The 12878-nt window shown below is 40.6% G+C and overlaps 2 protein-coding genes across 2 annotated transcripts in view; one reads left to right on the forward strand and one right to left on the reverse strand.

Annotated features, from left to right (window-relative positions):
• TRPM3 (transient receptor potential cation channel subfamily M member 3) overlaps positions 1 to 12878 on the reverse strand; it is a 937530-nt gene that overhangs the window by 798067 nt on the left and 126585 nt on the right. The window lies entirely within an intron of this gene.
• LOC128052028 (B-cell CLL/lymphoma 7 protein family member A-like) lies at positions 7276 to 8461 on the forward strand. The gene has a single exon (XM_052644503.1). The coding sequence runs from the start codon at positions 7370 to 7372 to the stop codon at positions 8063 to 8065; it is 696 nt and encodes a 231-aa protein (XP_052500463.1). The 5' UTR covers positions 7276 to 7369; the 3' UTR covers positions 8066 to 8461.

The following is a 12878-nucleotide window of genomic DNA, read 5'->3' on the forward strand; positions in this document are numbered from 1 at the left end:
TGGCAATGTGTGTAAAACATGAGGCATTGTACCTAGTGCATAGCTTGTGTTAAGAAGCATTAATTCCCTTCCCTGCCTTCAGATGACCTTCACTTCACTTGGTCCTCTTCTTTTATCCTCTAAGGCTCGAGGAAGAGTGAAATAAAGCAAACTCTGGATCTTCCCAGGTTATCTACCCAACTCCAGGAGATGGAATAAGAGAATTACACTGGTAAACATGGTGTCAATTAGCAGCCATTAATTACTAAATTTAGAGTTAACTTTAAAAAACAGACCAGATAATTCTACTGCAAAGTTCAGCTATTTGTTATATGTAAAACCAGTTTTTCCTTATAAACATAAGAGAGCATTTTTTAAAATTTTCTACATACTTGAAGCTGAGGAATTTCCCATGATACACAAAATTATCTTCCAACTCTGCCTAGATCACCTGTCACAGACTTTATAGCTTGAGCTCTAAATCTCAAACTACAGTTAATTTTAAGACCACCAAATCCAGCTATATTTGCATCTATTAGAGTCAAGTGAGTATTAATTTTATCCAGTCCATTTATTAAAATTAATTTTGAAAAGAAAAATATAGTCTAAAAGGATTCCTTAAGGAATGAAGGGCATTTAACTAACTAAAACAAAAAGAATATTATCCAGCAATGTTTTTAAAAAATTTTTTTGAAGTATAATCGGCCTTTCCATATCAACTAAGCTTTGTGAAAATAGAACTTTTTTGTTTTGCTAATTTAAAAGCTAGAACTAATCTTACACGCCTTTTGATGTTCACATAACATAGTTTTACCTATTTAAGTAAAAAAAATCTTCCGAAGAAGACTCTTATAATCTCTAGTTTATTTGGTGTATAATTATCATCATTCTCCTATGAATCTTTAATTCATCCTAAGCAAGAAACTCTAGGTTTAAAAATGGTATTAACCTAATTTTTCTTTTACCCTAATAGTTGTCAACTCATTCTAATGAATGTTTGCTACAGAACTTCAAGTACCTAAGTAATGAAATTTCACCTGCTACAAAATTGAAAACCAGGTGACAGAACAGACCCTTTCATGTTATTAGTTTATTTAAATATTGACTGAACAAAGAGTATTGCTTTTTACGTGCAAAGTGTGGCAACTAATAAACTGAAAGTGTTATCCTGATGCCTGCTTTTTTTTCTGTTGGTAGTTCCCCCCTTCCTGCCCTTCCCCCCACCATTTGTTGACTCTTCTGTTGAAAACCACACCAACTGATACTCTCTAAAATATATCCATTAATTCAGTCTCTCCCTGCCCTTGTTTTAGTTCCTAACCGTTCTTGAATTTCACCCATATATGAAACATAATAATGGCTTCCCAAAGACATCTATACCCTAATCCTTAAAACCTATGACCTGGCTACTCTCAGTCGCAAAGGTGACTTTGCAGATGTGATTAAGGTTAAGGACCTTGCAAAAGCAAGAGTACCCTGAATTATGTAGGTGTTCTCAATCCTAATCACATGATTCCTTAAAAGAACATGTGTGGCTAAGAGTCAGAGGTTACAGAGAGATTCTACCTTTCTAGTTTTGAAGATAGAGGAACACGGCAGCTTTCCCAGTGAGAGCTTTTTGGTTTCTGACACTCCGTTGCTCCCTTCTCCAGAAGATATCAATGATGCATTCTTAACAACCAGGATGTAATTCTGTCCTATCGTATTACATCTGCACTGCAGCATGTCCATGAATGCTGATATTAAAGGTTCGAAAAATGAGTGCACAAGAGGTTAACCAACTCTTTCTAGCAGAAAAGGAACGGCAAGTATCTTGGCTAGAATGATAACAATGTTAAGTAGAAAATGATTGATAAATATAAACAACTTTTGTGTTTTCCATAGAGTCAAGAAAAAAAATTATTCAAAATATACAATGGCAACAAATCCTGTCATTTTAATTCTAATTACATTTTGAACTGCTACTCTCACTCATTCTTCTTTTACCCAATGAACCAGTTTTTATTTTTAAGAAAGTATTCAGAAGTTATAAAAAATATAACATTAATCATGTTCATCAAATTTTGGCCCATCTAAAACACAAACAAAAATGAATCCTTTGAATACATCCTAGAAAAACTGCAGGCAGAATGTTGGGTTTCAACATTTTCAATAGACTGGGAAAACGTAACACTTTCTAAGACAAGTCTATTAATACAGACTTTGTAACAATTCAGAAATGCATTTATTATTGAATTCCAAGTTATTAAAAAATAGTCAAAATCAGAGGTTTTGAAATATGAGACATTATATAATAGGGGCTTAACTGCAAATATAATTATGTTCCACTAATATATCACTTATCTTTGACAACTAAAATGACATTTTCCTTTAAAAATATTAAATTTTAACCTATTACAAATTTGCATGGAACTTCCACAACTCTACATTGATGATGAAATTTTATTGCATGTAATTAAAGGACATCTGAGTGGTAAGTAAAGTTTTTCATTTTTCAATACCAATGTTCACAACATACACAGCTCTCCTTTAACCACCAGGGATGTAGTATTTCAAGGCCTCTTTCTCTCACTAGGTAAGGTTCTAAGGAGGAGGAGATACTCTGTTGGAAGGGCAGTTGTTGAGAAATCGCAATCTAATCATAACCAACCAGCCCTAACACCAGGCAGAGAAACTTTCATAAGATATACTGCCCTTTGCTTTCAGTTTCCTCACCTCTAAAATGAAAGGGACACAGAAACTGAGAGTTTGAAGGGTGAGTAAATTTGATTTTTATTGTTACTTAGTTTTTTTTAAAAATATAATTTACCAAAGTAAAACAAACTTTAAATATGTATTCGGTTTGATTAGTTCTAACATTTGAAATCATCACCACATCAAAATAATGAATATTTCTATTAGCTCCTCAAGTTTCTTCCAGTCCCTTGGTGATGCATCCCAGGCTTCTCCCCTACCCTCAGCCCCAAGCCCCAGTAACCGCTGACCTGTTCCGTCACTATAGATACATTTCTAGTTTTAAAAATCTTACAGAAATAAAATCATACATCATGTATTCTATTTTGCTTGGCTTCTTTAAGCATAAACAGTTCTGAAAGTAAAAGTTAGTCACTCAGTCGTGTCCGACTCTTTGTGACCCCATGGACTGTAGCCTACCAGACTCCTGTCCATGGAATTCTCCAGGCAAGAATTCTGGAGTGGGTTGCCATTTCCTTCTCCAGGAGATCTTCCCAAACCAGGGATCAAACCCAGGTCACTCGCGTTGCGGGCAGGCTCTTTACCAACTGGGCCACCAGGGAAGCCCTCACAATTCTGAGATCCATCCATTTTGCTGCTTATATCAGTAGGTCTTTCCTTTTTATTTCTGAGTGCAGTTCTAATTTTTTCATTCTCATAATTAACCATGAGTGAACAAATTACTGAGCTGGCCTTCATGGTTTTCTTCATGGCCAAATGCTACATTTACTTTGCAAGATAATATTATTAAATTAATGTAACATTACTATTAAAAATGTTAACCTCAGGCTCAGACATTCCATTACTTTGGCAACAAGGAAATGGTCCTTAGCAAATGGTTATTACTGCATGAAACAGGAAGGAAATTTGGAGAGGTGAAAACATATACTCCTTGGGCCATTACTGCTGGTTCCTGTGATGTCTAAAAAGGAGGAATTATAAAATTCTAGCTTGAGAAAACATATTTTATTATGTTAAAATAACTGTTATTTTAAGAACTGTGGTACATAATTAGAAAATGCAAGCAAAGAGCAGAGAAGAGATAACTTCTGATAAGTCTAGCAGAATAGAGACCTGAGTAAGCAGGAGGGGCTATCTTCCAGGCCGTAATCATTCCAAAATACTATCTTCCTTAAAGTGTGAAAATTCTTTAAAAAGAGTGGCAGGATAGAATGGCATTAGTTCTAGAATTGTATTTCCTCTATTCTGGTGTTACAAACATATTTGCAATGTTAAGATGTGAGAGTTGGACTAGAAAAAAAGCTGAGTGCTGAAGACTGATGCTTTTGAACTGTGGTGTTGGGAAGACTCTTGAGAGTCCCTTGGACTGTGAGGAGATCCAACCAGTCCATCCTAAAGGCAATCAGTCCTGAATATTCATTGGAAGGACTGATGCTAAAGCTAAAACTCCAATACTTTGGCCACCTGATGCAAAGAACCGACTCATTGAAAAGACCCTGATGCTGGGAAAGATTGAAGGCAGGAGGAGAAGGGGACGACAGAGGATGAGATGGTTGGATGGCATCACCAACATGAGGGACATGAGTTTGAGTAGCCTCCAGGAGTTGGTGATGGACAGGGAAGCCTTGCATGCTACAGTCCATGGGGTCACAAAGAGTTGGACATGACTGAGTGACTGAACTGAACTGATGAATTCAACTATGTAAAAAAGCATTTGTGATAAAAAAAAAAATTGTCAGCAGAAACACCATTAAAATATTAATCAGAATTTTTCTCAAAAAGCGGAATAAGGACTTCTTCCCTTCCTCATTCCTACAACACCACTTTTGCATGTATTAAAAATAAGAAAAATCCTAAAAAAATAAAAACAAAAACAAATATATTTTCTATGATTTAAGCACTGAGCAATTGCTCATGAAACAGAATTCTCTGCTTATCAGAATAGTTTCCACAAATGAATCAGATCAACAGATAGTATGGAAATAAGAAAAAACATCAATCTCAGAGATGAGAGAAGGAAAAACCCTCTTCTATGAATATCCCGTACACTCTATCACTTGTTCTGTCATTGCTCCAGCCCAATGACAGATTTGAGCCCCAGTGCTCAAACCCTGAAATTTCTCCTCTATCTCCTTTTCAGGTGTAACTCCCTCGTCCTAGTGGGTAAAGGCTAAAATTTTTCTAAGCTCAACTGACAGTCCTCTCTTTTCTCTGACAATCTCATCCACTCTCATGCCTTTAATTGTCAACTATACGTGATGACTCACAATAGTGTATCTCCGGCCAAAACCTCCCTTCATAGCTCTAGACTTACATATTCACTCACCTACTTGAAAAATCTTCCTGAATGTTCCAAAGTCATCTCAAGATCAACATCCCAAAAATAAACTTTTGATCTTCCTCCCAAATAAGATCCTCTTCCACAACTCCCTACCTCAGTAAATGATTCATCCAGCTACCCATGCATTAGGACCACCCTTGACACTTCATTCTTCTTAATCCCCCTCCTATATCTAAGCCATTATCAATTATTGTTTTTAACCCTCTAAACACAGTATCTCTCTTAAATCAGTCCACCTCTATCCATCCCACTTGCTTTCATCTTCATCCAAATTGTCATCATGGACAGCAACAGTAACTCCCTAACAAACCAACCCATACGTCTTCCGGGCTCCTCTTTTCCTTCTCATCACTCTGCAATACGAGCCAGAGGGATCTTTAGAAACAAAAACCATCCTCTCTTTCCCCTCACCATATCTGAAATTCAACCAAAATTTTTTATTCTACCTACTAAATATTCTTTGAATCTAACCATCTTTCTCCACCCTCAAAGCCACTCAACTAGACTCTGACATCATCATTATCATCTCTTGCCAGGATATACTAATCACTTTGAAACTATTCTCTTAACTTCCAGTCTTTGTTTCCCTGATCTCTTTTACAAGTTCAGATTATTCTAAAGCAGAAGATTTTAATCTCTCCCTTGCTTAACCTACTTAGTTGAAATCGTACAAATAGAAAATTCAGTAACATGAAACTGAATATGCATAATATCACTTTTATAAGAGGCATTTATGAGACTTTTCATTCTTATGTCATAAGACACAAGGAACACAAAAATAAACATTTAAAAATTTTATGCATTGGCTAATAGGATATAAATCGTATTATACACCTTTCATCAACTAAATGTCAATAGTTACTATAAAAAGAACTTCTTGGTAAATATATTAGACATGAGAGATTAAATGTCTATGAGCTGTTGAGGGGGTCTGAGCTGAGGCTATTGTGTATAAAACATTCTTATTCAGAAAGTACTTATTGAGTACATGTACATTAATTTGATAAACAACTTTTAGTAAAGAGATGCAAGAAATTATTTGTACTCTCGAGGTGTTCATAATCTAGTTGAGGACACACAATTAATATATTAGAAAAAGTTTTAAAGCATACACCAGAAGACACAACAAAAGGGAAAAAAATGAGGTGAGGGATAAGAGATTAATAGGTGTATACAAGCTTCATAGAAAAAACTGAAGTAGGAAAACTAAATGCTTAGTAAGAAGTTATAGATGAAGTAGCCTATGGTTTGGCAAGAGCTTTGACTTATGGAAACTTTCATCAAATAATTTTGGTTGTACAGACCACCTGGATTTTTTGTATGAGGAAAAATGGTATACCATGTATTTCATCTAATTTATTAGTCATAATGTTTAGTGGCTTTCATGCCCTAAACATTTTTTAGATTACTAAAATCAGTCATCATTAATTTGGCCATAATCCATCTTACAGGATAAGAGAGACCTCACTGGGATGTTAAATAAATATTGGCCTGTAAATTTTGCACAGATATTTCACGGTCATTCAAATGACTGTACAATCAGATGACGATGATGTCATAGTTGTTGGAATGAATATTATTATTCAAAATGTTTTCTGTAAGATTGCAGTAAATCTCTTAAATGAAAATTAATTAAGCATCTTCATATATAACTAGCTATTCAACCTGATATGTTACCCTAGAAATGACATCTCAGCTAGTCATATTGCCTCAGGTTACAGCAGAGTTAGGCTATGCCAATATGTTCTGTGTGAGTGAAGTGTTACAAGGAAAATGTCGAGTCCTATCTCATGAACAGCTTTTTGGGAACAAGACATTAAAAAAGCAGTCATCTTTTTCCAATTTTTATTTTATGAGGTCAACAGAGACCATTAAAAAACAAACTACACTAAATAAAACATTTAGCCCAGGATTTCATGTAAAAGCACCATATCAATCAGTTAATTATTTTTTTGTTTATTTTTGGCCTGATCTCTACATTCTGATATATTTTCCAAATGATGAGTTGCACAGTTAAGCAATTCTTCCCAGAATCCCTCATTTTTAAAGCAAACAAAAGACAAAAACAAACCAAAAAACCTTTTTAAAAAATGCAAATCACAAATTGAGTAAATTGACCTGATAAAAAGAAGTGATTAGTTCATGTCGAAGATTATAGTTCATCTTAAAAAGTGAGCTTGCTGGGGCGCGCGGCGGCACCAGGCTTTGTGTGTGTGTGTATGTGTGCGAGTGTGTGTGTGTGTGTGTCCTTGTGTGAGTGAGTGAGCGGGCGGGCGGGCGCGAGTGTGGCCGCCGCGGAGCGCGAGCAGGACCCGGCGGGCGCGCTCCCCCAGCCTCTCTCTCCCCGCCAGAACCATGTCGGGCAGGTCGGTTCGAGCCGAGACCAGGAGCCGGGCCAAAGATGATATCAAGAGGGTCATGGCGGCTATCGAGAAAGTGCGCAAATGGGAGAAGAAGTGGGTAACTGTGGGCGACACATCCCTGCGAATCTACAAGTGGGTCCCCGTGACGGAGCCAAAGGTTGACGATAAAAACAAGAACAAGAAGAAGGGCAACGACGAGAAGTGTGGCTCAGAAGTGACCACCCCGGAGAACAGCTCCTCCCCGGGAATGATGGACATGCATGATGATAACAGCAACCAGAGCTCCATCGCAGACGCCTCCCCCATCAAACAGGAGAACAGCAGCAACTCCAGCCCTGCTCCCGAGCCCAACTCAGCTGCGCCCGGCGATGGCACTGACACCAAGGTGGACGAGGCCCAGGCCGATGGGAAGGAGCTCCCTGGGGCCGAAGATGCTTCCGACGAGCAGAATTCACAGTCTTCAATGGAAAACTCGATGAACAGTTCGGAGCAAGTCGATCGGCAGCCGTCTGGAGATGCGGGCCTGGCTGCAGAGACATCCACAATCTCTCAGGTACCTCGATCGAGGTCTCAGAGGGGCAGCCAGCTCGGCCAGGAGCCTGCTGGGGTGTCGGGGGATCTGGAAGGAGTGCCACCCTCCAAAAAGATGAAACTGGAGGCTTCGCAACAGAACTCCGAGGAGATGTAGACGCCGAGTTCAGTCCTCTGATCCACGTCTCACGGGAGATCCATCAGCAGGCTTAGTTGTTGAACAACCTCACCCGAGCAGATCCCTGTCGGGTGCAAAGGGAACTACTAACTTAACAAGTTTACCAAGTGCAAATCCAAGAAAACCTAGAACGGCGTAACTTCTCAGACACTGAAGAACTTTCTGCTGTGAAGCAAAACACTCGAATCTTGAAGTGACTTTCCTGGGGAAGGCGAGGTCGACAGCTCAGGAGCGTCTGGACACTGTCTCTGAAGCCAAGACTACATTTGTGTTGCTGCTGTATTTTTTTTTTTCCCTCCCCACTCCTCTATTTAATGATATAAGCTATTTGAGGGTGGTACTGATCAGGAATTCACTTTTCATCGGGGCTTTTCACTGTTCAACCGATATGCCTTCCGCTTTCTTTTTTCGTGCCTTGTGCCCTTGAGGTGACCTCTGGCATGTTTTCCTGGTTGTTTTGCGTCTCCCCTTACAAGTGCCCTCTTGGTTCAGTTCAGGCAGCCATTGCTCCGGTCCTCGAGTCTTTCTCCTCCCTGCCCCAGGACTTCAGCTGGAGTGGACCAGGCAGGGAGAAGGAGAGCTTGAGGCCGCAGAAGAGCAGGACCTCCCCGGCCATCTGGTTTTCTAGGTGCAGCTGGGAGGCTGCAGAATACACCCTGAGCCCTGGCTGGGGACAATGCTAGCCTCCAGGGTCCGAGGAGTCTCAGATGTCTGGGCATTGTTCCCAGGCTTGCTTGAGGCATCTGAACTGGTGTTTCCAAGCCCACAGCTGCCCAGAGGGACATACAGAGCCCTTGGATTGTCCTGGCACTTCCCCCCTCAGCCCCTCCCCATCATGTGGCAACCTTCCACACCTCCGAAGACGGACTGGCTCCTGTGGCTGATGGCAGGATGGTCTCCTTAAGACGATAAAGGGCCGGAGGAGGCTGGGAGCAGATGGCAGGAATAGCTGGTGCTGAACTTTCTCTCATAGGACGTTGCTTGGATTTCAAATCCACAGTCACCTGCTGCCCTAGTCTACCTCCCCAGCTCCACCTGGCCCCACCCGCGGGGGAGGTGAGGTTGCAGTCGGCCGAAATGCAGAGTCCACCGGCTTTCTGCACACTGTTCAGACTCCTGGAGCCAACAGTTGGATCGCGTCTCTTTCCCAGGATGCTCCGAGGGTCCCCACAGGGGAGCAGGCCTTCAGGGTTGGAACTTGAAGGCCAGAAATGAGGCCCCCGAGAAACTGGAGAGCTTTGCACTCCTCCAGAAAGGGGGCCCTGGGGTCCCTCCCCTGCCTGCATCCCCGCCCTGCACTGGGACAGCTTCCTGTCACTAAAACGGAGAAGCACCTCTTCTCCCCACGCCCCCCACCTTGGATGAACTGCCTCACTCTTTGGTTCTGAGGCCTGGTTTGCTCTTAATTCCTATACGGACTCCTCAGACCCTTAACCCTTCTCCTGAGCTTTCTTTACTGCACTGGAGTTCCAACTCCCTTTGAGTTGTGTGAGGGGGGAGGGGGAGGGTTCCGGGTTTTGTTGTTTTGTTTTGTTTTTTCTGTTTGTTCGTTCGTTTTGTTTTTGTTTCGGCCAATTGGTGCATATATTCAAGTACCACCTTTCACGTGTGGATCTCTCTCCTGACCACCATGGGGAGTGTCTGCCAGACTCCATTTTCTAAGCGTTTCTGAGGGTGAGGCTCTTCTTTGTTTTTGAAGGGAGCCAATCTATTTCCTGCACTTCAAGAAGAATCAAAATGTTCCTGAATTTCAAATACCTCATGCAAACATGTCTCCTGAAGCAAGGGAAGGGGAAACACACACACACACAAACTTTGAAAATGGTCATGTTGAAGTTAGAGATGCCGAAAGGTTTCTGTCTTAAAAAATCCTTATCAATTTTGCCCCTCAGGCAGTCAGTTCTGCGGAGAACTGTGTTCTGTGTTACCTCTCAGCGTATCTCAAGGCGGCTTTACCTCCAGATCCTATAGAGTTAGAATTAACTTCCTTTATTTGCAGCAAAACTCCATTTGGATGAAAGATGAATCTGGATATCTATACCCTCCTCTTTATTTTTTTTGGGAAATGAGAGGTGACAAGCAAGACAGCCGAAGACGAATCACAACACAGGCATCCGTGGAAACAGCAGGGTCCCCTCGACAGGCAAGGGGGGCGGACATGGTTGAGGGTGAACAAAGGAGGACGCCCGGGATACGAGGCTGTCATTAGTTTTTCTCTGAAGTGCCTGAAGGTAGGAAACGGGCCAGGGGTACGGGCCGACTGGGCCCCGCCACGGCCATGCCAGGCAGAGCGGCCAGCGGCCCTGCGCCCCCATCCACGCCGGCCAGGAAGGCCTTCCACGCGGGATGGTGAGACTGCAAAAACCCACATGTGCTTCCTTCCCCGATGCGGCCCGCTCCTCGGGGCCGCCGCCCTTGCCCACACCATCCTGCGCCCCTCGCCCCCTCTCCCACCACGGAATCTAAGACCTTTCAGCCGGCCGAGCCAGAGGCGGGGGTCCTAAGCGAATGCCTTCCGCCAACACCATGCCCCGCAGCCTAAAGGGCTCCCAGGGCAAACTTAACTCCCCGCGAAACTTGAAGTTGGGGATGCTGCGGTTACACATTCCACAAAGTGCTGGCACTTAACACCCATAACCCGAAGGCGGAAGACTGACTCACAGGTGGTGACCTCCCATTACCAACGATGTCATGGTTTGGAATGTTCCATTATCAGCCAAGGACCTGCTTAGAGATATAAAGACCTTTTTATTCACCGTTAAAAAAAAAAAAAAAAAAAGTGAGCTTGCTGACAAACAGATCAGCTACTTCATTTACCTTTTTTGCAATATTTCTAAGTATTGTTGTCTTTTTTTAAATAAAAAAGGTGATACATTCTAAATGTCAAGATTGGATAGTTATTAAATATATTTCAACATTTGGGAACACAAATAGTTATTTTTTTCTCCTCTGCAGCTCAAGCTAATTTGTCCTGTTTTCACACCCCAGTAATTCAAACACAGTGTGGTCTCTATTTATTCTTCAGAGATACAATTTCATTAGCTTTCACGTCTTATAGCATGACTGGGAATTATGTCCTTAAGAAGAGCTGGAGTGAATGTAAAGAGGAGTAGCTGTAGACTTGGGAATACCAGCTGCCAAACACTTCAACTTACTCACTAACCATTAATCCTCAGGGAGAATCCCTTGCTATAGATAGAATTCTGTACATCTTACCTAACAGTATTTGACTTTGGTTCTCACATTATACTTTGAAGAAAGTAGTTATCCACATTTTTTCAGATGACAAAATTTATCTGAATCTTTTTCAAGTTTACTAAACTAGTAAGGGTTTTACTAGATATGGTTAGTTGTCTGTACCCTTCACAGCCAAAACTACCAAATGGATCAGGCATGGGTATTTGACCTCAAACTGTTTTGAGAATTTGAGCCAAGATACAAAAAGATGTTGTCAGTTGCATCTAGGCATCAATAATGAAAAGCCACAGTGTAGTCTGAGGGATTAAGAAATGACTTTGCTAAGCCATATCCAATACGAGCAAGCCAAAATAAACTGGTTAAGAAAATAAAATGAAGTTGACACACTATGATCAGAGAGAAGACAAAATGAAAGGAAACATGCAACCTAAAAGGGAGAGAGAAGAATCTTATACTTGGCTATCCAGTTTTGATTCCCATGAGGTCTGGCTGTAATTTACTTCCTGATCTTGGATGATAATGAAATTAACTACTAGAGACATACAATGAAGGTCTTTACTTAAGCTAGCTAGAGTGGGCTCTGTCACAATCAAAATTGCCTTGACTGGAAAACTGTAGCGGAGACCTAACATCAAGCTCTGGATTTTATTCCCATTGCTTTTGTCATGTTCAAAATGGTGAATTTGCTCTTCTCTGTGAAATTTATTTCTTTGCTACCTTAAACAGAGTGTCAGAATATGCCCATTGGTATAACTTGCTATTCAGTTTTTATAGAGAGATATATATTTACTGTTTCATTTATAATTGTAATAGAATTTATATATATATAAAGAATTAGGAAAATAACAACTAGGAAATAATTAAAGGATGCATCTAAGTGACAAGAGTCTTGGAAATCATAGATCTCTTGAATAAATGATCCAAAGTCATTAGTATTATCTGCAACCCAAACCAAAAAACCAGATCTTCCATAGCACAAAATTTTGAAACAATCTTCCACATGACTGTGAATCAGGACTAATCTCAATAGAAGCCAAATTCTACAAAAAGAGCTGTGAAATAAAATTCATATTTCATGGAAAGAGAAGAAAAATTTACACAGAAGATGTCTTTGCCCTTTGGCCTCCTTGCTCCCCTCTATTGTGCATTTCATATCTGCATTATACATTGACCAAGCCTCCCTATCAGCAGAAATACCTGTTTAACCATAAAAAGCAACATTTCCCTCACTCCAACAAGGCAATTCTTCTAAAGTACTCTTCCATCATGATCTTTTAAGGGTTCACATGACCCACCACTTTGTACTTGCTGATCTGGACTGTTGAACTGTTGGTAATATTAATATATCCTTTACTGTCCAGCCCTTTGTCTCAAAAAACTTATAACTCTGCTTTTACTTCGAATGGGTAGAATAGTTCTTGGAGCATTCTGAGGGGCTTTCCAGGATTATAATCCTCAATTTGACTCAAATAAAATTTTTGATTTCATTTTTAGATCAACTGATTAATTTTTTGTCAACAGAGCTGATATGGTAAGCAAAGGAACTGACATGTCTTCAAATACCCACTTCTAGCATCTTCAAAGGCCACAGACA

This window comes from Budorcas taxicolor, chromosome 8 (genome assembly GCF_023091745.1).
Source record: "Budorcas taxicolor isolate Tak-1 chromosome 8, Takin1.1, whole genome shotgun sequence".
NCBI classification, from domain to species: Eukaryota; Metazoa; Chordata; class Mammalia; order Artiodactyla; family Bovidae; genus Budorcas; species Budorcas taxicolor.